General features: G+C 32.6%; 1 protein-coding gene across 1 annotated transcript; it reads left to right on the top strand.

Moving 5' to 3' along the window:
- The first annotated feature begins 145 nt into the window (after positions 1–145).
- REPTOR-BP (REPTOR-binding partner) lies at positions 146–18,865 on the top strand. The gene is made up of 4 exons (XM_090116806.1): positions 146–330; positions 16,093–16,228; positions 16,928–17,049; positions 17,824–18,865. The coding sequence occupies exons 1-4, from the start codon at positions 280–282 to the stop codon at positions 17,914–17,916; spliced, it is 402 nt and encodes a 133-aa protein (XP_089972932.1). The 5' UTR covers positions 146–279; the 3' UTR covers positions 17,917–18,865.
- Positions 18,866–27,441: the final 8,576 nt, after the last annotated feature.

Genomic DNA, 27,441 nt, shown 5'->3' with positions numbered 1-27,441 from the left:
GAGAATAATTAAAATATTACAATTTAAAATCTAATCACATAATATATATTTAAATTCATAGATAATAGAACAAAACAAGGGTAATAAAATTATCTAGATGGGATCAATACATAGTCTGTGACGTCAAGTGACGTTAGTAAAATAATATCAATATGTCAAGTGACCTTGCGAGTTTGTAAACAATACGTACGAAATTATTAATAAATTCATTTTAATATACCAATTGAACAATTTGGTGATTTGTTTTTCTTATACCAATTGAGAAATATTTCATTCAAAATGAATATTGATTTTGAGACGATGGCTGTACTGGAAGAGGAATCCCAAAATGTAAGTCACCCATTTTCTTTGTCGATATTTTTGTTTGCGTTACTATTATTGTCGGTTTGGTAAGACGTAGGCCAATAGAGGATGTAAATATTTTTATGTAAGTCATAGAAAAAAAGTCGTCCATATGTTCGTATCAATAACTTCCTGGTGTGGAATGTAACATTGTTATTGATAAATAATTTTGTACAATTTCTATTGCACAATAGTTTCGTCATACGCAGTTATGACCAAATTTATTATTGTAATTTGTATCGTATCGTATAACATAGATTCTACCATGCTTATGCTAAAGAGTAAAGATGCATTCAAATACATTTGATTAAAAAGAATTTCGTAACAGAAGTGTTTTATGTCATTTAATACTTCTATATTTTTTATTATTAGCTATAATATGTAGTTTAAAGATAAATAGATCCGATTATTAGGAAATAAAGCTAATAATATGATAATAACTTTGTGCTAAGTGAATGCCATTATATTGCAACTGTTCTAATTTCTTTATCTGGTTTTTGATAACAAATTTACCTAACTCCTCTAAAGTCCTAAAGATTTTATAGATACTTATAAGTAAAAAGGATAATTTTGATTTTAAATATTAATTATTCATTTATTGCATAAAAACATGGTACATAAAAAGATATTAAGATCAAAATTATGGTACATGTTTTACTATTACTAAATAGCATACAATAATTATTATTAATTCACATTTTTGTTAATGATAATAATGTCCTTGTTAGAGTAGGAAACAGAGTTACAACCTTGAGAATACAAGTTACTACTACAAACTTAAAATTTGTAGGTTTATTTTACTATTAACAGCATTTAAATTAAGTATGCTAAAAAGAAAATTTTATTACATTTTTCTATAATATGCCCTTGAGATATGTATAGGGCATGCAGAACCGAGTCCGGTTCCAAGTTTCTGAAACCCGGTTCCAAATCGAGCTGAGAACCGGGTAGAACCGGGTTACCCGGTTCTTTTATAATACTTCGGAAAAAAATATGAAATTAAACAAAAGTAACTGTAAAAGTACCTGATGGGCCTTTTATTTTACGCGGCTTGTGTCTTATTTTATTAAATTAATAAAGAAACAAAATTTCAATACTTCTCTTTATTTATCAGTCTTGTAAAGTACCTTGTTATCATAATAGCACATAAAATAAACTTAAACCTTATTCATTAACTGCAAACTGTAAAGCAAAAAACCGGCCAAGTGCGAGTCGGACTCGTGCTCCGAGGGCTCCAAACAAACCTATTTTTTATAATGTTGAAACTTTAAAATTTATGTTTCTAGCAATTTTTCCTTTATCTGTGTTATAAGACATTACTTTTACCAAATTTAAAGGCTCTGTGTTCATGAAAAGTACACAGCTGTAGGTTTTGAGTCCCATGCGGATGTCGAAATTTGCGAAAATTTTCAGCATTTACGGCTGTATCTTTTCATGCGTTGGCTTGTGTTTTTGTTTGACTTTTTCACATAAAAGGGACCGAAGACTTGAGTATTCGATATAAATTTCAGCTTGATACCAAAAAAAACATGACTGGATCATTATATGAAACAGTAAAATCAACAGCTTTTCAAATTCACGACAAATCTAATAAAAATATTTCTGTAGCCTAATTTTTGTCATTTTCGAAGCCTATTTTTTTTTGGTAGTTAATACAACCGTAGGAAACTTATAGCATCTAAGGTTAGACAACTAATCAGAGCCACGCTTGAGGCGTGGCACGAAAATTCGCGATGCACGTGAGTCTGACGTTGCCAGATACAATAAATTTGTTAAAATAATGCAGCAAAATATAAATAATACTTCATATTTTAATATTTTGGTCGGAACCGGGAGAACCGGGTTTCATACTATTCAGACCCGGTTCTCAAGATCATCAAAAAACCCGGGTTTACCCGGGTTTTTCGGAACCGGGTAAACCCGGGTGCATGCCCTAGATATGTACTTATAGAATAATCATTATATTGTTATAAATTTTGTGATATAATAATTTCTCCACTAGTTGAGTGTCTAAAACCTTTACCAACAATATATTATGTATATTTGAACTTCATTTAATTTAATTTAGACAAACTTATGGCAAATCTTGTTGAAAATATATACAGGGTGTCCCAAAAAGTAGTGATATACTGAAGCTGGGAGGTAGAGGACTTAGAGGGCTATCCGAATCACCCCCATGTGTGTTATGCGATTTTTCGTATTTTCGGAGTTATTAAATTTTTTTCAATTTTTCATCTATCGCCGAGTACGATGAGATTTTTATTTATGGTGACGTGAATTATTGCGCTAGATGCTTGATTTTTTTTGTGTGCTAAGCTGAAAGATAGGCCAATTCAGTATGGTAACATTTACTATCGTTAGATCTTTGAATGGAATAAAAAAAACAATTAAATGCCAAGAAAGATAAAATTACCCAGTATGTTCATAACTTCAAGGGCCCATAAAAAAATAAAATCACATAAAAAAGGTTTTCCATTTGGCTTTTAAAAACTTGCTCTATCGATCAGGTAGCTACCCTAAAAATTTCATTTTATTATTCTGAAGGCTTCAATCGAAAAATTGAAATCTTAATGTGGTAAGTGCAAAATTTTTATTAACATGATGATCATTAAAACCAATAAATAGGTGTTTAATTACCAGATTTTTTTTAAAATAGCCCCGCTGTTGCTCAATGCAAGTGCGACATCACCGTAAAAAGTTGTCTTTTTAATGTCTGAATGTTCTTTAATCATTTTTAATGGTTTCTTCTGCTATTATGAATTTCCGGGTTATTTCGTCCAAATTGTGGCAGTCTCTCGTCTTTGTAGTATCCCCACAGAAAAAATTCAATAGGGTTTATGTCCGGAGACCATGGAGGCCAGGCTAAAGGGCAAAAATACCCTGAAAGATGGATTGGTCGTAGCAGCCTGCGCATGCGCCGGTGACGCCTACCTTAAAGCCTGGCCTCCACGGTCCCTCGACCTAAACCCCATTGAATTGTTTCAATGGGGATACTAAAAAGACCTCGGCTACTTGAGAGAATGCCCCAATTTGGACGAAATAACCCGGAAATTCATAGTAGCAGAAGAAACCATTAAAAATGATAAAAGAACATTCAGACATTAAAAAGACAACTTTTTACGGTGATGTCGCACTTGCATTGAGCAACAGCGGGGCTATTTTAAAAAAATTCTGGTAATTAAACACCTATTTATTGGTTTTAATGATCATCATGTTAATAAAAATTTTGCACTTACCACATTAAGATTTCAATTTTTTGATTGAAGCCTTCAGAATAATAAAATGAAATTTTTAGGGTAGCTACCTGATCGATAGAGCAAGTTTTTAAAAGCAAAATGGAAAACCTTTTTTATGTGATTTTATTTTTTTATGGGCCCTTGAAGTTATGAACATACTGGGTAATTTTATCTTTCTTGGCATTTAATTGTTTTTTTTATTCCATTCAAAGATCTAACGATAGTAAATGTTACCATACTGAATTGGCCTATCTTTCAGCTTAGCACACAAAAAAAATCAAGCATCTAGCGCAATAATTCACGTCACCATAAATAAAAATCTCATCGTACTGGGCGATAGATGAAAAATTGAAAAAAATGTAATAACTCCGAAAATACGAAAAATCGCATAACACACATGGGGGTGATTCGGATAGCCCTCTTGGTCCTCTACCTCCCAGCTTCCGTTCATCACTACTTTTTGGGACACCCTGTATGTATGGCACTCGAGGACTGCCGCGGTAATGCTATTGCATAGCATCGCATTACTGTGCCGGTTGGAGTGGAAGGTGTTAGGTTTTCTGATTTTTTCGTTTCGGAATTTTTACATTCGGCCGCCGCGATCAAAGTCTGTGAATTAAAAAGCTATGCAATAGCTTAAAAATTCAACTCCTATTAAGCAGTGGGTCACCAGTTAGGCATATAATATTGTCCTATCCGAAATACATAACTTGTTTCAGTTATTGTTAGTAATTAATGTAAACTGCAGACATGGGCGTAGCTAGCCATGGGCACAGGGTGGGGCAAAAAAAAAACCGGCCAAGTGCGAGTCGGAGTCGCGCACCGAGGGCTCCGAACAAACCTACTTTTTATTATGTTGTAACTCTAAAATGTATGTTTTAGCAATTTTTCCTTTATCTGTGCTATAAGACATTGCTTTTAACCAAATTTCAAGACTCTGTGTTCACGGGAAGTACAATGTAGGTTTTGATTCCCTTGCGAATGTCGAAATTTGCGATAATTTGCAGCATAAAATGGCTGTATCTTTTGATTGCGTTGGATTATAAGTTTGATTTTTTCACAGCTTTAAGAGACCGTAGACTTGAGTATTCGATATAAATTTCAGCTTGATAACTCTACGCGTTCCTGAGAAAAAGTGTGTTGACAGACAAACCGACAGGCAGACTTTGTTGTGCGTCTCGTCTGTCTGTCTAAAAATACCTTTTTTTTCAAGAACACGTGGCGGTATCAAGCTGAAATAATAATGAATAAATCAAAACAAACAAAAGATACCTACAGCCGTTAATGTTGCAAATTTCATCCCTATATTATTTTTTTTTTATCTGTCTAATACAGTAATATGATTCCTTTTTACCATAAGTAAATAGAAAAATAAACCATTTTAAATAACTCAGTAAATAAAGCAAAACCTTGCACTTCCGATTTCATGTTTGTTTTAGGTTAATGGTCACTTATTGACCATAAATACAGAAAAAGCAGACAGATCCAGGTGGAGCTTTGCTCGCAATCGTATAGTTTTTGACCGATATCTCGAAAACTATCCACTTTAGGGCAAAAGTTGCTTAGACTTTTTTGTAGAAAGTAAAATTTCGCATATTTTATACCATGTAAATTTTTGTGTAAAACTTACTATTTACGGTTTATGGCCTATTTGATGAACCGGTTGATCGTTAAAATATTGGATTAATGAATAAAATGCATGTATGTATATAGTTTTTAGGTCACTTTATTCTCTACAAGTTTTGTTTGAAATTTTTTTTCTAGTGCCCATATTTTTTGAGTTGTTCTACGTATAATGTAGAAATGCCGCCGCTCGGCGGGTGACGTGGCAGGCCAAAAGTTTTTTTACGGATGTAATAAAAACGAAGAAGAAATTTCCAATGCAAGTGGATTTTCACCGTTTCCGAAACGGCAAAATTTTTGATTTTTTTTTTACTTATAGAAAATTTTTAATACATTTTTTAAAATATTTTCCTTTATTTTATTCTTGCATCCGAATATAAAATAACTACTCAATATTATTTAGTTGTATGAAATATTTACGAAACATACATAGGTACCTTGAAATTTACTATTTATCGCAAAACGTTAAATAACTCAAAAAGCATTGGAAAAAGAATTTCAAATAAAGTAATCTTAATAAATGGATAATGCATATGTATAATATACTAGCGGTCCGCCCCGGCTTCGCCCGTGGTACATATTTTCGTTTTCTCTACATAAAAACCATCCTCGTACTTTAAGGAATATAATAAAAAAAGAATTATCCAAATCGGTTCAGCCGTTCTCGAGTTATGCGCTTACCAACACATTTTGCGATTCATTTTTATATATAAGAAGATTAATGCCTATGAATTTCATTGATTAATCCAATATATTTTAAAGAGTTACTTGCCAAAGATGATTAACCAGTTCATTAAATAGGCAATAAATCGTAAACGGAAAGTTTTACAAAAAGTTTACAAGGTATAAAAGATGTAAAATTTTACTACCTACAAAAAATTCCCAATATTTTTTGCCTTAAAATGGATAGTTTCCGAGATATCGGCCAAAAACTTTTATGTAAGATTGCGAGCGTAGCTCCACCTGGATCTGTCAGCATTTTGTGCTTTTATGGTCAGTAACTTATCCTAAAACAAAAGTGAAATTGGATGAGAAATTTAGTGCGAATTTGGCTAAATAAAAACAGCTTTGAATGGGGTAACAGTACTACACTACTTTTTCTGGCACCAAAAGTGGTTTAAATCATGTAACATAGAAGCGCAAGCTTTTTGTTTAGATCGCATTTTTTTTGTGTCGACTGACAACTTTCGAGTGAGAATTTTTTAACGGATATTAAGTTTTGTAGTCAGTACCAAGATAATTACGTTTTTTAGATTTGGTTAGGTACCTTCCAGGTCAGAGCCAGGGTGGGGCAAGTGCCCCACCCTGCCCCACCGTGGCTACGCCCATGACTGCAGACTAGTAGATAGATCTGACGCTATATTTAGTAATTGCAATGTTGATAGTTTTAGACTTGATCACTAGATGGCATTATATTAATATACTAATTAACTTCAGATTCTATAAGTTCATTGTTCATATTCAATTAGTCTAGTAAGAAAATGCCTTTTTGGTAAACTTTATTTGGGATTCAGCAAGTCATTCAATTTAGAATGGCATCGGAATGGTATTAAAAAAGCATATGAAGTTCTGCTTGTAAACATTGCTAAAGTTATTATATTGTTATAATATTTAAATTTGTATTGGATTGTAATGTCTAGTTTCATACATTACTTAATATGCTAGAAGCAAGATTTTACCACCGTCACAATAAATATGACCAAAAAAATAAATAAAAAAACCATTAAAAATAGTGGTAACAGCGCCATCTATACACAAACTTAATAATGAAACTAGTAAAACCCCTACCTTTTTGTTTTTCCCCAATTGGTGAACCGCTAAACCGCAAAACGCACACACTATAACACTAGGAACGGTTAAAAAACCGCGACATTGCCTCAATTTTCAATGATTGGTGCATATTTGTGTTATTAGTCTTTTGAAATCAAACTATTTAATAATCTGTAATTGAAACATCCGCCAGTGCGGGTGCACTTGGTCAACGTGGTAGATTATGGCCTGATTCCTTACGGGAGGTCCTTGTCCCAGCAGTGGGAACATAATGGGCTGATGATGATGATGAATGGAAATATTACATTTATAGACTTTTGTCATTTGTGTGCGTTACTCAGGGCACTTGGACATAATGTCATTTGATGGATATGTAAGTAGTGCGGTAGTTCACACACCATTTTTTGTATGTATTACCTTCAAGACTTGTAACATCGTGAGCTGTGACCCCGCTCGCCAAAATATCGGGATAAAAATTCTCGTGTCACGGTGTTCGTTCCTCCGAAACGACTTGACCGATGCTCATGAAATTTTGTGTGCATAATATCGTGTAGGTCTGAGAACCGGACAACATCTATTTCATACCCTTAAGTGATAAGAGTAAGGTAGAACAACGGATGGCTGGGCAGTAATATTATTATTAATATATTTTATTTTATTATTTACCTAATTATAATATCACGTTACGTGCGTACGAAATTAATTTTATAAGTTTAAAATTTCTGTTTCAAAAGTTCACAATACATATTTCTTGATCTACCGAATAAATAAACAATTCTAAACGATGAATACCCATGGGCGTAGCCACGGTGGGGCAGGGTGGGGCACCTGCCCCACCCTGGCTCTGATCTGGAAGGTATCTAACCAAATCTAAAGAAACGTAATTATCTAGGTACTGACTACAAAACTTAATATCCGTTAAAAAATTCTCACTCGAAAGTTGTCAGTCGACACAAAAAAAAATGCTATCTAAACAAAAAGTTTGCGCTTCTATGTTACATGATTTAAACCACTTTTGGTGCCAGAAAAAGTAGTGTAGTACTGTTACCCCATTCAAAGCTGTTTTAATTTAGCCAAATTCGCACTAAATTTCCCATCCAATTTCACTTTTGTTTTAGGATAAGTTACTGACCATAAAAGCACAAAATGCTGACAGATCCAGGTGGAGCTACGTTCGCAATCTTACATAAAAGTTTTTGGCCGATATCTCGGAAACTATCCATTAAATATTGGGAATTTTTTGTAGGTAGTAAAATTTTACACCTTTTATACTTTGTAAACTTTATGTAAAACTTTCCGTTTACGATTTATGGCCTATTTAATGAGCCGGTTAATCATCTTTGGCAAGTAACTCTTTAAATATTGGATTTATCAATGAAATGCAAAGGCATTAATATATTATACATATGCATTATCTATTTATTAAGATTACTTTATTTGAAACTTTTTTTTCTAATCCTTTTTGAGTTATTTAACGTTTGGCAATAAATAGTAAATTTCAAGGTACCTATGTATGTTTCGTAAGTATATATTTCGTATATATTCTAAATAATATTGAGTAGTTATTTTATATTCGGATGCAAGAATAAAGGAAAATATTTAAAAAAATGTATTAAAAATTTTGTATAAGTAAAAAAAAAAATAAAAAATTTTGCCGTTTCGGAAAAAGTGAAAATCTACTTGCATTGGAAATTTCTTCTTCGTTTTTATTACATCCGTAAAAAAGCTTTTGGCCTGCCACGTCACCCGCCGAGCCTCAGCATTTCTACATTATACGTGGAACAACTCAAAAGATATGGGCACTAGAAAAAAATTTCAAACAAAACTTGTAGAGAATAAAGTGTTAAGTGACCTAAAAACTATGTACATACATGCATTTTATTCATTAATCCAATATATTAACGATCGACCGGTTCATCAAATAGGCCATAAACCGTAAATTGTAAGTTTTACAAAAAAATTGACATGGTATAAAATATGCGAAATTTTACTTTCTACAAAAAAGTCTAAGCAACTTTTGCCCTAAAGTGGATAGTTTTCGAGATATCGGTCAAAAACTATAAGATTGCGAGCAAAGCTCCACCTGGATCTGTCATCTGTCTGCATTTTGTGTTTTTATGGTCAATAAGTGACCGCATTAACCTAAAACAAACATGAAATCGGAAGTGCAAGGTTTTGCTTTATTTACTGAGTTATTTAAAATTGTTTATTTTTCTATTTACATAGACCTATATTTTATGGTAACAAGGAATCATATTATTGTATTAGACAGATAAACTATATAATATAGGGATGAAATTTGCAACATAAACGGCTGTAGGTATCTTTTGTTTGTTTTGATTTATTCATTATTATTGCAGCTTGATACCGCCACGTGTTCTTGAAAAAAAGGTATTTTTAGACAGACAGACGCACAACAAAGTCTGCCTGTCGGTTTGTCTGTCAACACACTTTTTCTCAGGAACGCGTAGAGTTATAAAACTGAAATTTATATCGAATACTCAAGTCTACGGTCTCTTAAAGCTGTGAAAAAATCAAACTTATAAGCCAACGCAATCAAAAGATAAAATTATGCTGCAAATTATCGCAAATTTCGACATTCGCAAGGGAATCAAAACCTACATTGTACCTACTTCCCGTGAACACAGAGTCTTGAAATTTGGTTAAAAGCAATGTCTTATAGCACAGATAAAGGAAAAATTGCTAAGACATACATTTTAGAGTTACAACATAATAAAAAGTAGGTTTATTCGGAGCCCTCGGTGCGCGACTCCGACTCGCACTTGGCCGGTTTTTTTTTTGCCCCACCCTGTGCCCATGGCTAGCTACGCCCATGTGAATACCTATCTTATAACCAGTGCTTTAAGGTAAAAACTATTTAATATTATGTATATTATCATATTATTTCACCTAAAAACTGTTTTGTATGCGTATTCGCATTGTTTTGACCACCGGATTTTAAAACGAACATGTTTACAAAATATATTAAGTATCTATGTAATTGTTGACGTTCCACACAAAATTGTTAAGATAAATGCCTAAATCCACTATGATATGGCTGATATACGCGTGCTTAAAACTGATAACGTATGTTTAAAAAACAATGAATCATTTATTACAAAAAAAAAAACAAACATTCAATGATAAATGCACACAAAATAACAATTCCAATCAATTATTACATTGTAGTTTAACAGTTATGTAAATAAGTGCAATGTTGCTATGCATTCAATGGAGAAATGAAAGTAATGTGGTTCTCAAACATTGTCCACACAAAATACGCCCAAAATTTTGCAATGTAACTGCGACATAACTTAGTTGTTCGCAGCTATGTATGCAGTTGTTACCGAGTGCAACCAGACGATAAGGTCAGTCTGATTCAAAGTGGGGAGAGTACAATACATTGCGACACTACGTTGGCAGCGTACTACTTTGCATTCAGTTTTATTCTTACTTTATGCTTAATGTAACTAAGTTTCGTTTTCCCATAAGCGGTGGCTGTTTCGAAGTCTTTTTTTTTTTCGAAAAATAAAACGTAGCGGTCGTTCGCTTTGCGCAACGGCCAGCGCGTCGCTGTCGGCTGTCAGTGTGTGTCGAGGCAGTCTCTCAGTCGGTCGCGGCGCGGTTCTGATAGACACCGTAAGTTTTATTTATTTATTTCTAACAAGATTCTTGTGAGAAGTACCTCATTAAATCTAATGGTAAACAAGTTAGCAATTAAAGAATCGTTCTTAGCGACGTAAATCATGTCAAGTACGATGCATTTAAGGTATGCCATCGACAGTTACTACGCCGTACAAAATGATAGGTCGACGCGAACGACGCAGTTTGGTTGCCGGTCTTTTGTTGCTAACTGAGTTACACGAGAATTGCGTATTTGTTATTCGATTATTTCATTGGTGCATGTATCATTTGTTTGTATACGCTAATAATTTAAACGTATAATTTTTTTTCCTTTTTTATACTTTAAAATATTATTGCGTAAAATCATCGCAAGGCGCTTTGAGAACTTTATGCGCAGTATGCAAGTCACTGATAATAATTCGAACTTGAGGTAGGTCCGATACGGACAATTTATTAACTTATTCATTTAGTTATATGCTTTATAAATAGGCTTTTGAATTAATTTGTTTTTGCATTCAACGCGAATGAGATAAAAAAAAATATATACAAAGCATCCTTTACGTTTATTTATCTACTACTACATTTTTAATCTTCGAAAGACCAATGCAAAGAATCTACTTCTATATTTTCGGGCACAAAAATAAAATTCTATTTGTAGGTATCGTGCATTTATCGGGCCTGCGTGCGTCCAGGAATCAGGATGCATATTGATTTGTTCCAACGCATAATATGAATACTAGGTATATTCTATACCAAGGAAATCTAGGTATCATCGGGGGGACTGCGCGCGCCTCTATTTTCAGACAGGTGAAATTAATATTGATAGGGCTCATTTTCTGAACGGATGCAATTTATGCAAGTATTGTTAAAACGCATTTATTGTAGTGAACTACACAAAAATGCATTAATAACATAGGTATGTATACCTTAGTCTATAAGGCAAAACTACTTTGATACAGTACATAATATAATGAGAATTTACGCTGCAACAGAACTGCCTACGCAGTGACTTCTCTTTTTAAATGATGACGTCACGCTATTTTTCACAATGGAGGACATATTGTGTACAGTGTAACTAATGCGCTTTAACAATAATTAGAATGAGAAAATACCAGTTTTTGTATGTAGGCACTAAAAGGTTACTAAAACACACATTGCTCATCCGCCTAAAAGTGCAGTTATGTATTTAGAACTGCCCCCCTAGTCAAGTGGCTTTCTGTTAGTTATTGCAATAAAAAATAGGGGACAATTTAAGAGAATGGGAAAAAGCTGACATATTATATAGTTAGGTAGGTATTCTTAGTTTTCTCTTTTCTCTATGTAACGTATAACAGTAATAGATAACGAAATTCAAACACCATGAAGGACTGAGTATAGGATTTCATCTTGGCTGTGTCATTTTGCCAATGCTAATAGATTTAGATAGTACTACAAGTATTACACAAGTATTTTAAAATAACAAGACCTACCTACTTAAAATCATCTGTACAGATTTGGATATCCGATTCATGACTTATAAATAAATAAATAAATATTATAGGACATTATTACACAAATCGACCTAGTCCCACAATAAGCTCAATTAAGGCTTGTGTTGTGGGTACTAGGCGACGATAAATATAATATTTAATAAATACATATATAGATAGTAACACCCAGACCCAAGAACAAATAATTGAGTTCATCACACAAATATTTGCCCTGACCGGGGATCGAACCCGGGACCGTCGGCTCAGTAGGCAGTTACTTTACCACTGCGCCAACCGCGTCGTCGATAATTTACATATTATATTTTAAGCATCCGCAGATAGACTTGTTCATAATATATTTTAAGTATAATATCGATATATTTTCAAATTTAACCACTCCTGAGACGGCATAAGTAATTATTGCAATTCAATTAAGTAGCATACTCGATTTTATCGAATTAAGTATAAATTGCGTTGCAAAGTTATTGCGACGTACTTGCGATTAGCGAGCAACGAAGTTCATTGTTCCGTTGATAGGAACAATGCCTTAGCAAGGATTCTCTCGTCTCGATAGATATTATGTGCCCTCTTCACAATGGGCAGCGTTGGCCCAACAATTAATCGTCGATGTTTGCCTCCACAACAGCGATTATGAATAAAGATCTACGATCAGAAACATTTAGGCCCTCTACACTATCGTGATTGCCTCTATTCGCACAGCGCTGCCCATTATGATGATATTGACGATTTTACGACTTCCATATGAGTTCATAATATACAACATTGTTTACGTGTGTCAATGCTTTTGTCAGCGCTGCGTTGAATGTAGATCGTGGTATTTGTGAAAATGGAGATTTCGAGAAGGATTAGTCAATGTGCGTCTGTAACGCCATTACTCCATTGGGAATTGAAGTAATTATTATATTATGTTCAAATTTTATTACAATATGTAGGTAATACCTAATTCATATTTAGGTATTATAATTGAAACTAAATTTTCTTATTTAAAATTACGTTCCGCCAACAGTAATTACCTATAATGGCAATTGAAATCAAAGAAAAGATTTCAATGTTCAATTTAATGATCATAATGCAATTAATAAAATGAATTACCCAAGGAATACAATGATTCGATTCATCAACGTTATGTGGGAATAATTTATTATACTATTTATACGTATAGTTACTTAAATTTGAGAAACTATAGTAATCCATATGTATATCAATATTCCTGTTGTTATGTTGTGCGCTCAGAAATTTTCCTGTAAGACCATTATCATGCAAGTAAACATTGAGTGTACTCAATGGAAATGATAAGGACTGCCTTTAGGTCGAGTTTTTATAACACTCTATTGTGATCCACATAAAAACTGCGTGTGCGCAAATATCTAGAAATTGCGCAGTTTCTCAGTAGGTAGATAATAGATTTTTTAAACGTGATTGAGGTTGGGATACCATTAAGGTCATATGTTTAGAGAATTGTTATTCTAAAATTATTATAATATATTGTAGTTTGTAGTTATGAAAGAAATGTAGCTCAAGCTATTTTCTGATAAGTATAGGAATTAATTGAGGCGAATCAGTACATTTTGTATACAATTAAGGATGTTGAAAACAATTACCTACCTATCTAGTCAATTATAAACTTCCGTAAAAGTACATGGATACTTAGAAATAAGTAGGTTTTAGATGAGTTTAAGTTTCAGTAACTTTTTATCTTTGTTTTTAACAACATAACATTACAATCGGCATACCTTTTTATTATTTATTGATAATTTGATATTTAATGACTTATTGTTACTGCAATAATGTAATAAAAAAAGAAAGACATCAGTAATAAATAAAAATAAATCTACAATAAAAAAAAATAATAAAAAAATCTATCCAACTTAGTTACTTAATAGTTAATACTTAATATGTTAATATTAACATTATCATAAATGTTAATCTAATGTTCGTGAAATTAGATGCCTATTGTATTCATTTAAATGATAATAACTGAATTACTTAACTGTATTATAAGGTAATTTGTTTTCGTGGGTGCGGTCAGTTATTAATTAGGTAACATATGACAATTACTATAATCCCATTAATGCATATTGGACATTTTACCAATACATATACATAATATTTCAAACATTCGCGTTTATTCGTATACGATTTGAATCTATTAGGTATATATATTTACAACGTTAAATGAGCGTTTTCAAAAGAAAGTGTACCCCTCACTTTCGGCCTGTCCCCTGTGTTTCAAGTCGAATAACAAGTAAAATTTATATGATGGCTAATTATTTTAATGCTTGAAAAGTATTAAATACATCATAATTTGATAAATGCAAACAATTAATTCACGGAAAAATTGCGTACTATTTTTTAAATAATCATTTTTAAAACTAAAGTGTCAGTTTTTGGCGTGTCCCCATCCAAGTTCTTCGATGTTAGAGAAGCGATTCTAAAAAGTTTTATACCAAGGTACCATAAGTTTTAGTGTCGTCTAAAAGTACATTTATTTGCGAATCGTCGCATGTAGTTCATAATTAAGGCCTTATAATCGTTTAAAAGCAATTTGATTTCCAAAAATATCTTAAAAAGTGGTACCGACCGGACATGTCGGGTTTATCACGGCTAATAATGCCACTTACAAATTTTAGATTACTATTTGAATTTTATAAATGGCAAAATTATCGTTTACTTTCACCGTCCGCCAATTTAAAAAAGCTTATTTTCAAATACAGTTCGAGTAAAACAGACGTGTTTTGTGAGTGCAACGGCCGTTGCAATTTCTACTGTCTGGTTTGAGACATATTATTACTTGATACAGGTAAGTAAACATCGTTTAAATACTTTCAGAAGATGAGCAATATATTCATTAACCGTTATTTACATTTGATAATCAGTGTAGGCACATTTTTTCGTCAGAATATAATTTTGACTAAAAACTGAAAAGAAAACGTCACGTCAGTTTTGCAACATTTTGCTTCGTGACCTATAGGCTGACAAGAAAAGTCGCAAAACTGCAGCATAAAGCCAAGTCTAGATTGTCATTGTAATATTCTTCATAATTTTTATAATTTTTTCATATTTTTAGGTTTCACTAATCTCGGGACCAAAAAGGACATACGTATAATTTGCAAAAAATGGTATTGCAATGAATGCGTTGGTCAGCAGGTATACCCTGAATACATAATATGTGATACATGTATGGAAAGTTAAAAGGTGTAGGTAGTGTAACTCTGAGTTTTACCCTAAAATTGATACTGTGTCAAACTGTGTGTTGGTGTATTTTTTTTATGAGACTAAAATAAAATTTTTGTAAACGTATTCTCGGTTTTATTTTAACCATGTTAATTGGATTCAATATAAACCTAGCCTTATAAAAAATGGTCTATCGGTTTTGCGACAGTCCCCCGTTTTGCGACAAGAAAAATTTTAGTTTTTACATTTTTTTATTATAAGGGACACAAATAATTTGATTTCAATATTGAAAATGGTTTAACTGTTCCGAAATAAAATAATCACTTTGCCGATTTTAATCGAAATGTATTAAGTATCGTAAAAGTAACGGCTACTTTGGCATCAGCTGTGGCAAAACAGAACTTAAAGCTAGTTTAATAGGAATTATAATTATTTGTCGACTTCAATTTTCTATTTTTTAAATAATGTATGTTATAATCTTCGTAACACAATCAAAATATTTTGCGTCTTTCTTCGTAGTTAATAGTTATATGAGCATTGATGACTGTCGCAAAACTGAGACTTTTTTTCACAGTCCCAATTTATTTTGATGATTTCTCGTAAAACAAATTAATCTGCAAGCAATTAAATATAATTTCACTTACTATGATGTATATTTAAAATTTCTAAATCAAAATTTTATTAAAAATGCAACATTTAAAATTTATCCATAAATTCAGCCATGGTACACTTTTTTTTGAAAACGCTCAAATATTATAATTTAGCAATGTATGACGATATGCATCAGCGCCATCTAGTCACACCAACAAGTACTAAACAAGTCAGTCGTGCAGGAATCGCTGGGCGGTGCGTACGTGTCGACGGGCGCGTCCGGCGCTGACGGGGGCGAGAGGCGAGAGGGGGGCAAGCGCGGCCGCAGGCCCGGCAGGAAGTCGCAACTCGACAAGCAGGACATGAAGGCGAAATTGGGTTAGTATGGGAAGACTTTTGTTTTTTTTTAATAGCGAGGCACTGGAACATGCTTTTATGTTCCCCGACGAGTAAATTCTGGGTGGATTCAAGAGATGATTGAACGAACATACCGTACGTATGTTGAATCGATCGTACGTTCGATTGAATGTAGTATGTACGTCTTAGGAAAGCGCGATCAGTTCTAAGGTTACAGCTCCTGTAACCTTGTTTTCATCAGGCGAGATCGTCGTTAGCGATGCCTTATAAAAAAAAGGTTAATGTATGATAATGTAAAGATCATTGTCGATGCTTCAAGGTAAAGTTCTGTGCTTTGTACAATGCAAATCAGTTCTGCTTTTTATGTGTTTATCTGAGATCTAACTCATGATATTATCTCGGCTACAACGCATACAATAGAGGCGCTCTGTTACTAGATATTTAAAGGAACTAATAAATAATTTATTATGAAGAAATCTCAGTTACAACTGCATTATATTAAGTAGAATGAATAGTGTACAGATTTGTTGTAAGATTTGAGTTGGATTTAGATTTGCATAAAAAAGCTTTAAGGATATGAAGTTTAGGAATATTAAATTATCTTATAATGAAATCTTATTTTCAAATTATTTACACTTACTGACTAATAAGTAATAAATAGCATAAACATAAAATATTAAAAAAGTGGGTAGTTTGACATGACGTTACACACGATTCCAGAACGCAGCCGTCAGTCGGCGCGCGAATGCCGTGCGCGCAAGAAGCTCCGCTACCAATATCTGGAGGAGCTTGTCGCCGACCGCGAGAGATCTGTGCTCGCACTGAGGAAGGAGTTGGATAAGGTATTTCTTATTTAAATTATTAAATAAATAGCTGTGCTACGGGATTTCACCCGCAGTACTCCGCTCCTGTTGATCTTAGCGTGATGAAGCCTATAGCCTTCCTTCATGAATGGGCTATCTAACACCGAAAGAATTTTTGAAATCGGAACAGTAGTTCCCGAGATAAGCGCGTTCAATAATCAACATCTTTCGGAATAAGAAAGTTTTCATCGAGTCTCTTCTTAGTCTCGTTAATAGAGTTTAATTTTGACTGCATTCCTTGATTAATGATGAATATGATACGTTATTGTGTTTACTGTTTTGCCGTTACAGTCCTGTGGTGAACTTGCGGCTTGTTCTAATGACTTATGACTAATTAATCATTTCGATCAGACCACATTTGCGTTCAATTAACTGCTATTGCGTTATATTTCAATTAAGAGTAACTAGATATTGATTCTTGAAATCAGACATTTCATTTTTCTATGGCATTGTGAAAGTGATAATTTCGCACAATTGTTCTTGTCAACTACCCACGAGGTTATGTCGATGTTGGCAACGATCAGACATAATGGTGTGACGTCATAGTTACACGTTAAGTGTAATATGACGTCACCAAATGACATAGTCGCCAGGTGCGCTTCCGTTGTCTACTGCAATGTTATCTTTATCGCAATCGTACAAAGCATGTAATAACAAAAAATATGAAAATATAATTTCAAAACGTTACAAAGTGGAAGTTAAAAATAAAACATATTTTATTTTTTAATTCACAGTATTTTTTTATATTTTCAGTATTACAAATGGAACTTAGAGTTGGACCAAGGGCGCATGCCTGAAGGTATAGAAGCATTGCTTCAAGAAATTGGTGTTTTGAAGCAAGAATAAATGAAACCTTTTACCTTACTAATGGATTGATTACTCTTTTTAGTTTTTTGTTTTTTTTTGTATTAAAATTATAGTTTTGTTTTTTTTGCTGACAATTACTATTTTCTTTACATTATACCTTTGTTTGTGTTGAAAATTTTGTATCAAATGTTTTTCGAATTGTAATTTTTTTTGTTTAATTTCATATTCGTCTTAATATATCTTCCCATTGTATTTATATCAGAGTTTGTTATTACATATTATATTACCATATATTTTTGAAATGTTAAATTTAATAATTGGTAGGTATATGTATTATTAATTATTATTATAATCTAGCTATAAGGTGTTAAGGATTGTACATATATTGAATATGGCGACTCTAAACATGGTAATAGATTTAGTTATTTTAAGAGCTTTCGGCTCGATATTTAATAAGTTGTTTATTAATATTATAGTATTTTTACCTTTTAGTGAAGGTTTTGTATGATATAAAAAAAACGTAGAAATAGGATATAGTACGTCATTAAAAATGACATAGCTACTCGTCAAGTAAGTGATACAATGGTAGTTTTTTAAACAAGCGATTGTATTTAGAGGTGATTCGGCCTTGAACATTAGTTTTAAGAACAAAAATAGTAGTAGTAGAAGTAGTAACATAGTATAAAGAGAACAAGTAGGTTATCTTCGAACAAAGGTACATCGCGCCGTTTGTACGCAAGCTTGACGCACGCACACAACGCCGCTGGGTTTCTTCCCATGGACCGGTCTCGTGAGGGGCGCGCCATTGCTGTGACTCACAGCACCGTTTAAAAGCATTGTGCATGATATCAATAGAAAAACGACTGATTAATCAGATATCTGATTTTCACAAAAAAGTTATAGATATTTTTGCACACCAAAAAGAACGACGTATGCATTTCCTTTATAAGTAATTTTTTTAATAAATTGTACTGCTTTACACCATGTATTTTCAGTGTTTTATTTCAAGTGAACACCCATAAAATTTTGTCACGAGCCGCCTCTGGCTGTGTGCGGTCGGTGTTTGTTTATACAATTATTTAAAATATCAATATCAATGTGACAAGTGACAACCCTACGCCTCGCGAATTTAGGTACCGTGCGCTCCTATATGCCGGGAGTCGGCCTACTTGTTCTCTTTATACTATGGTAGTAGTTATGGTAGTAGTGTGTAGATATTTTTTTAACAATTAAATTTTTTTTGTACATATATTATTGCGAATCAAATATTCGCTGCTCCACGCCAAGTACCGCCAATTAGGTTTAAGTATGTAATCAAGAATTACACTATATTAAATAATTAAGTATATAAAAAAGGGTCGTTCATAAGTAATCTTCAACATGAAAATGGAATAAACTTTTAAAAATTAACTTTTAATGGATAGTAGTATCATCCAAATCTAAATACTTCATTAAGTTCTCGAATATTTTTTAGATTTGAAGATGATTTTTTGAACTACTTTTTTATTATTATATTTTAAGTTACGCCACTCAAGAACAGATTTTAACGACTTTTGGTTTGCTGGATTTATCTCCGCTTGTATTTGGATAGGTCTTTTTGTATCATAGTTTAGAAAAAACAATATTCCAATCAATATTATCTATGAAATCATTATATGATTCATATAAGCTTAAAATAGTATTAAAAATTTAACGTTAGGATTCTCTTTATATTATTTTAGCCCTTATTTTTCATTTACCAACCAATAAACGTGTTTTTATTATAACTGAAATGTTTTGTATCGTTCGTTCTCATGTTAAATATAATTTGAGAGCGAAAGTAAACAGTTGTAGAGATACTATAAACACGTTTTATGAGGTAGGTCGCCCTTTGTTGAATATTCGAATTTATTTTTTATTATACTTTTAATTAATAGATTATCCATTTCGGTGTTGGTTTTTGCTAATAGAGTTTATTTTTTGTTGCAATGGGTTCAAAATCTTTGTTTTTTTTTATTATACAACTATACACAGACAATTTTGTAGTTGATGTTTTAGTATTTAAGGATTAAAAAAAATGAGGGATGATCACAATTTCGTAGTTTATTCAAAATAAAAAGTAAGAGATTCTGTAAATATAGAGGTCTCTGAATATTGCTTTTAGATAATAACTTAGACGAAGGGCGCCGGTTCGGATTCCGCCTGACGGAATTTCGTATATTCGGTAAATATAGTATAGTATGTTTCTATTGTAAGCATATTAATATGTGTGGAATAGTGTATTTTTTACCTATTTGTTGCAATTATATTTAGTTGAAGTTTATTTTTATGAGATTTCGTACTTCCTGCGTTCAATTATTAGTTTTTAAGTTGATTTTTAACAAAAATGGGTGTAAATAAAATAGCATTTTTTGTTTCCATTTTTATGTTTTTTGCAAACTATCAATGTTTCACTAAAAATAGTTTGACGAATTGCTTCAGAAATTACACAAAACAATGATGGATGAACGGATTTTAATTATTTTTGGTTTGTTGGATTTTTTTTTGTTTCTATAAAGATAATATCAAGTAACAACTACCTATACAGTTTTTTTATACATTGTATTTGATGTACCTATATGTGTTTAAAAATTTAGAATATCTAATATAATTCTATTTTATTTGCACCCACAAGTTATTTTTTGTGGACAATAGTCTTTAGAGTAATTTGTTAAACAACGGTTTTTGTCGGCAATCCGCCTTGATGGTCTATCGAAATGTATAGATGTGTTTATATTTTGTGTTTTTTTTTTGTAGTTTATGTAGATATAAGGTTATAGCTGTTAGGATGTCGAGATTTTAAGTCAAAAGCAGTTAAAGATCAATTAAATTTTGCGTGATTGAAATGCATAGTCCTAATCAGACAAAAAATTACTTGGATGTATATCGTAATATCGACTCAGAGTAAATGTTTGCACACAGAGTAAAAAATAAGACATGTCTACCTAAAGTAACTAAAAAATAATGCTTTTACTTCTTCGTTATTTTAAGTATGTAGAATTTATTTCTTGTTGTAGAATAGTTATCCATAACACGGAAGGCTGTATTTTTTTAATTTTATTTTATACAACTGACTTGTGACTTAAAAGACGAAAAATCTTGGAAAGCTTATACTTTAAACATCTAACCTCTATCTCTTACTTTCATATTCACTAAGACGCTTTGGAATAGTTAAAACAAGTTTCCTTTGATACTTAATTTTATTTATCTATATATTTTATTGTATTTACCATTTTGGTTTGTTTTACAGTTGGACAGATGAAAAAATTATTCCTTAATTATTTGATATTTAATCTTGTACGAACGATGTAAGTAATATAATATCAGGCGAATAAATTTATAACATAAAACTCCATGATATAACTATTAAACGGTGAAGGAAAACATCGTGAGGAAACTGATATCGTCAGTGAAGTTCTAACAGTGCGAAAGTCAAAAATGACTGTTTTACAGGAGAGCAAAATAACTACGTAAAATTTAAGTTAGCTACATTTAAGGTATACATAATTCGGAAAAGTATTTAAAATTAGTTTATTAATGATATAAAACAAGTTTTATATGAATAAAATAATATTATTAAGATTTTAACGTGACTTCTGCGGTGTTGATTAAAAATTGCTTGGACATACGTTATGTTTCTAAAGCAGAGTAGGTTATTTATAAAAACTGCCATCGATTTTTATTTTTTTATTTTAATGGAACAAACATCAATCATATAAATTTCACAAGTAACATAACAAAACCATATACTTAGTAAGTAACTTTTAATCACCAGTTTTTCTTTAAAAAAATTAGTATGTAATTATTAAAAACTTATATTTTTTAAACAAAGTAATACCTACACATTTTAGTATCTTTAAATCAGTCAAATCAAAAGTTCGAGGTAGTAGATAAATAGAGTACTATTTTTGCTTATACCTACCTTAACAAATAAATCAAAGTATTCAGGCTTTGTTAACAATTAAAATAAAAGAGATCCAAGTAATTATTAATGAGGTAGAGAGTCGTAATAACTGTGGCAGTCGAAAGGAATAACGGCTTTCAATTCTTGTAAATGACGCCATTTGCTTTCAGCAATTTTTATTGCACTTTGATAAAGCTTTGGTTTGCTAGGTAGGTTTTCAGGAAACATTAACATTCTTCGTCGAGTTCTACCGCGAGGCAACTCTTGATACTCTGCATCAAAGCTTAATTTGTACTTAATTATTCCGTCAGGGTTATACTGCAGAACTTTCAAATCTGTAACTGTAGGGTCATTGGTCGTTCGACCTGGACGAATAGAGTCGTAAATAAAAGTAGTTTTTTGAGTGTAGTCATCGAAAAACTCGTAGCTCAGATACTCAACTATGTAAGGCTGCTTAGGTCTAGCCTCCTTGGAGAGTGCTGCATACTGAGAGGGCAGGAAGATCTCCTTATTTTTAGTTTTCTGCTCGATTGAACTATGCACTGCGTCACACTCCATCTGTGTATGGCCCTTTTCGAGGATCTTTTGTTCGATCACTACATTTTTTTCTATAGCTAGTTGCAAAAGTGCATTAGCAAGAAATACATTCCTATTTTGTGCCGTACAGCCATCAGAATAAAGAATGATAGGAACACATTTATCCTCTAAAGTTCTTCTCAGTATGTGTATGATACATGAAATAAATACGGAAGCAGTTAGACCAGCGTTAGTTTCGTCGAACCAATAGCAGTAGACATCTTTGGTTGCTAGATTGTACATCGTGAAATTATGTACACAGAGTTTGGTTTTATAATAAAGAGCACTAGCTTGTAATTGAGGACACAACTTGACAGCTTGTAGGTCATGCGTGAAAACGTGTACATCCCCAAATTTCTTAGCTCTATCTTTATCCTTTTCTTTTTGATCTCTGGCCAAGTCTTTTGAACGTATATGGGCGTTATATATATCGTCAGTTATATTTCCCACTTTGTGTGAACAACAAGTGTCGCATTGATCTTTTTTGGGTGTAAACAGGCTCAGGTTTAGCTCATCAAAAACTCTGCAAAGTGTCCAACGACTCAGAGCGGCTCTTTCAACTTTTTGACACTCCATGGCGTATAATTTGTATAGCGTGGTTTTATCTTCAATTATCGGCTCTAAATATTGCTTTGATGTATTCGCTCTGCAATAATGCGATGGCATTTTAGGCAACAAAGCAAAAAACTGTTTAAGAAAAGCCATGTCATCTTTCTTGATAATACGGTCTTCTTCATTAACGTCATTATTAGATGTTTTTGCTATTCCATGCTCCGAAGAAGCCACCCAGCATCTTACAGTAGACTCCTTCAAGCCTAAAGTTTTTAAAAATGTCTGCATACAAACTTGAATTCGCCCAATTGATGTATTCAGAAAGTATTGTTTACTATCAGTCCTCCTAGAACTTATTGTATTTTTAATTTGTTTTTTCTCGCAAATCAAGACGTTAGATACAACATACTGTTTCCTTTGCTCCCATGTCATATCTTTCCAGAACTTGGAAAATATATTTTGCCTTTCATCGTCAGTCAAGTTTGAACAACCGCGGACCTTAGACTTTGTACAAAATTTAGAGGTGCACCTAGGACCCATTTCACGTGCAGGACGAGGTACATCATGAAGTACTTTAAATTTCTCATTTCCGACAACCTTCTTATCTCTACGATATCCTACATATTCTTCTCCTTTCATACGTTTCAATTTTGTTCTAGATTTGTCCCATTTCTTAGAGTCTCCAAACCCCTTAATGCTTCTTTTTCTATTAGAATTTAAATCTCCATATTCATCATCCGATGGTTGCTTCTCTAACATAAAAGAAGGATTTGTAGTAGCCGTTGACACAGATGGCTGCTCCTCAACTGAATATGGAGTTGTCTCCAGAGACAGTGGTACATCCAAATGTGTAGCTGGGTCTTGTAGCACTATATTTTGTGGCAGTTCTTCACATGAAGGTGGAACTGTGTCTTGTGACAATGCTTCAACATAATGTTGAACAACGTCTTCTGTGTCAGCTGCAAGTGTCACTGGTTCTTGCGATAATTCTTGATTTAATAATACCGAAGCGTTACAAACAGATGCAAATTCAGGTAGGATTTGAACAGGCAAGTTATTTAAATCTATATTTTCCAACTCCGATAATGATACATTTCTTAGCTTCTGTTTTTTCAAAGGAACTTTAATCTTTAACTGTTTACATAACTCCAAAACTTCTTCATTTTCACTATCACTCGTAGAATCCATATTTTTTCAGAGCTAAAACAAAATAAAAGTTATAACAACACTACGTAACTCATATCGAAACACTGCGTAAGTCAAACAATTCTCAATTAAGCGACTTTTCATTGAATAATAACAAACCAATTAAAATAATTTTATGATACATAGCTTAAAGAGTAAATAGAAAACAAGGTTATAGCAATTAATCCTCTAAATAATGCAAATAATTACCTTTTGTAGGAATAAATATCACACAGCACTTTGCAGGTTATGAATTTGTATGCGACTGACTGACTTACGCCGTGTTGGCCATTCAGGTTTACTTACGTGGTGTCAGTTTTAACGAAATATGAAGCGCTATTGGCTAGCTATCTCCTTTCTCATTGGTTGAAAAAATGCGCGCGGCGCTTCTTCATCCAATGACATCAAAATGTTTTACCGGGCAAAAACTGACTTACGCACTGTTAGAACTTCACTGACGATATGTCGAAGAATCAAACGTTCAATGACTTGACTGACATCTGTCAACCTTGCCCAGCCTTGGCCAGCATGGTGGATAATGGCCCATACCCTCCTAAGAGGCCTGTGTAACAGCAGTGGGAACGTCTATAGGCTGATGATCGATTATTACGTTGATGTGATGAAACTAATTGTTAACATGTTTTATGTTATGTAAAATTAAACAACAAAATGATAAATACAGTAAAATATTCCATTAAATTACTACTACAACCTATGGCAATCCACCTCAAATAGTCAATAAGGATAGCATTAAATTTACTTACATTGTACCATTATATCATTTTTTTATGAAGTAACATGGATTCACTAATGACTAAACCAAACGCTTGATGTAAATAGCGCATTAGTTTTACTTTTACTAATAAGTAAAAACACTAAATTTAATACGATTGTTTATATAATAATTATTGTTATCACTCTATAAACTTATTATTATAGACATATAAGGTATATTAATACGGTTTTTTTAATTAAAGTATATATGTAGTTTGCCAGATAGTTGCGTTTTTTATTATTTTTTTTGTAGTGACTAGTGTTTTATTTAACCGTATGGCATCATTTTTAAATCGATTTCAAATAAGACCCAAAATGCTTCTAATAAGTAAGTTGTAATTGTAAATTAATTAGGAGGATATATCTTGTTTTTTTGTTTTGTTTCTTGTTTTCAATTTAAGGTTAAAACAATGTTTATTTACTAAAGAAAGCTTTTGTTTAACATAATATATTATAATTGATTATTATAAAGCTATACCTAATATATGTGATAAAATAATTTGTGTTTTATTTCTTTCCATTTTTTAATAAGTATTAGACCTTGAGAGATATTAACAATAGCAGAATCCATATATCTCTAATTTATGCCATAGCCTAAAGATAAAATAAGCCCTAAGCAACTTATTTAAAGAAAACTATAGAGTGCTTTGAATTAAAAGTACAAAGTAATTTCAAACTAGATTTCATTAATGAATGAATGAATGAATGAATGAAAAATAATTTATTGTACACCATATAGGACAATTTAAAACACATAATAACTTATATCAATGTAAAGAGGGCGGCCTTATCGCTGACAGCGATCTCTGCCAGGCAACCCAATTGACTAGGACAAATGCTGAGTATGGTGGACAGTGGTGCATACAGCATAATAAATTAAAAATTAAAGATTTTATTGTAATAATATGTACTACAAATATTTTTTCCTCGTGGCTTATACATATATTAATAAACATTTATATATATACTAATAAATTCATATATGTAAACAGATATCGTGGATAAATAAAATAAATACATAATAATATATACATACATATAATAAATACACACATAAATACAATGTACATACATACGTATACATATGAGCACGTAAGTAGCAAAATTAACAGCGAGCTTGAGACAGTGTTAAATAATGTTTTTTAACTTTATTTTTGAAAATGAAAATCGATTCAGCACGTCTTATCTCTTCGGGTAACGAATTCCAGAGATTAATGGCAGTGATAGTAAAGGAGGAGTGGAAGAAGTTAGACCGGTGAGGAGGAATGCTTAAAGTTAGAAGATTAGAGGAACGGAGAGTGATACTATGTTCGTTCAGATATTTAAAATTTTCTTTAAGATAGGAGGGAGTCTTAGGATCAAATAAAACACCGTACAATAAATGCAGCATGTGAGCGTACCGACGGAAGCGGATAGGGAGCCATTGGAAAATTCCACGCATTTTCCGGATATTTCCAGACTTTTCCGAGCATTTCCCGGGGATTTTCCGGATGTTTTCAAGACATTTCCGGACATTTCCCTGGCATTTTTAGGGGATTTTCCAGGCATTTTCCACGCTCCTCCCGGACATTTTCACGCATTTTCCGGACATTTTCACGCATTTTCCGGATATTTTCCGGACATTTTCACGCATTTTCCGGATATTTTCCAGACATTTTCCAGGGTTTTTCCGGAAATTACCACGCATTTTCCGGATATTTTCCAGACTTTTCCGAGCATTTCCCAGGCATTTTCCGGGAATTTCCCAGGCATTGTCCGGGGATTTTCACGCATTTTCCGGTTTTTCCCGGACATTTTCACGCATTTTCCGGATATTTTCCAGGGATTTTCCGGAAATTTCCACGCATTTTCCGGATATTTTCAAGACATTTTCCGGTTATTATCCGGAAATTTCCCAGGCATTTTCCGGGGATTTTCCTAGCATTTCCCGGGGAATTTCCGGACATTTTCCAGACATTTACAGGCTATGCCAGGGAAATGTCCAGAAAGTGCCTGGAAAATATCTGGAAAATACCCGGAAAATGCGTGAAAATGTCCGGAAAATGCGTGCAAATGCCTGGAAAATCCCTGGGAAATGTCCGGAAAATGTCCGGAAAATATCCGTAAAATGCGTGAAAATGTGCGGAAAAACGTGGAAAACGTCACTTCAAATTTGCGAAGTAATTAAAGCAGAAAACTAAAAAAAGAAAAAGAAAGCTAAAATCCGGAACACACATATTAAATGTATATGGAATATTCATATTTCATTTTAATGTATGGGAGGGTTTAAAGATATTTTTTTTGATATTTCTCGATTTATTTATAAAAATTTATTACGGCCATTTTACTCATTAGGTTAAGTACTTTCGATATCAGTTTAAAGTTTTTTGTTATCTGTAATACTTACGGAAAAATCGCCTGTGCACACTTAACGATTACACCCTGTATAATGTGAATTCTGTGATATTACGACCGAAAAAGAGGTATTTTTTGTTGTAGTTGTATTTCTAATCATAAAAGATATGGTTTTATGTTTTGTTGATTATTTTAAATAGAAAATACATAGTAATGATGAT

This window comes from Colias eurytheme, chromosome 26, assembly GCF_061535395.1.
Source record: "Colias eurytheme isolate Ceu_HAF_F1 chromosome 26, ilColEury1 Martin Lab GWU primary, whole genome shotgun sequence".
In the NCBI taxonomy this organism is placed as follows: domain Eukaryota; kingdom Metazoa; phylum Arthropoda; class Insecta; order Lepidoptera; family Pieridae; genus Colias; species Colias eurytheme.
The sequence above is the reverse complement of the archived record's forward strand: the minus strand, read 5'-3'. Positions and strand labels throughout refer to the sequence as shown.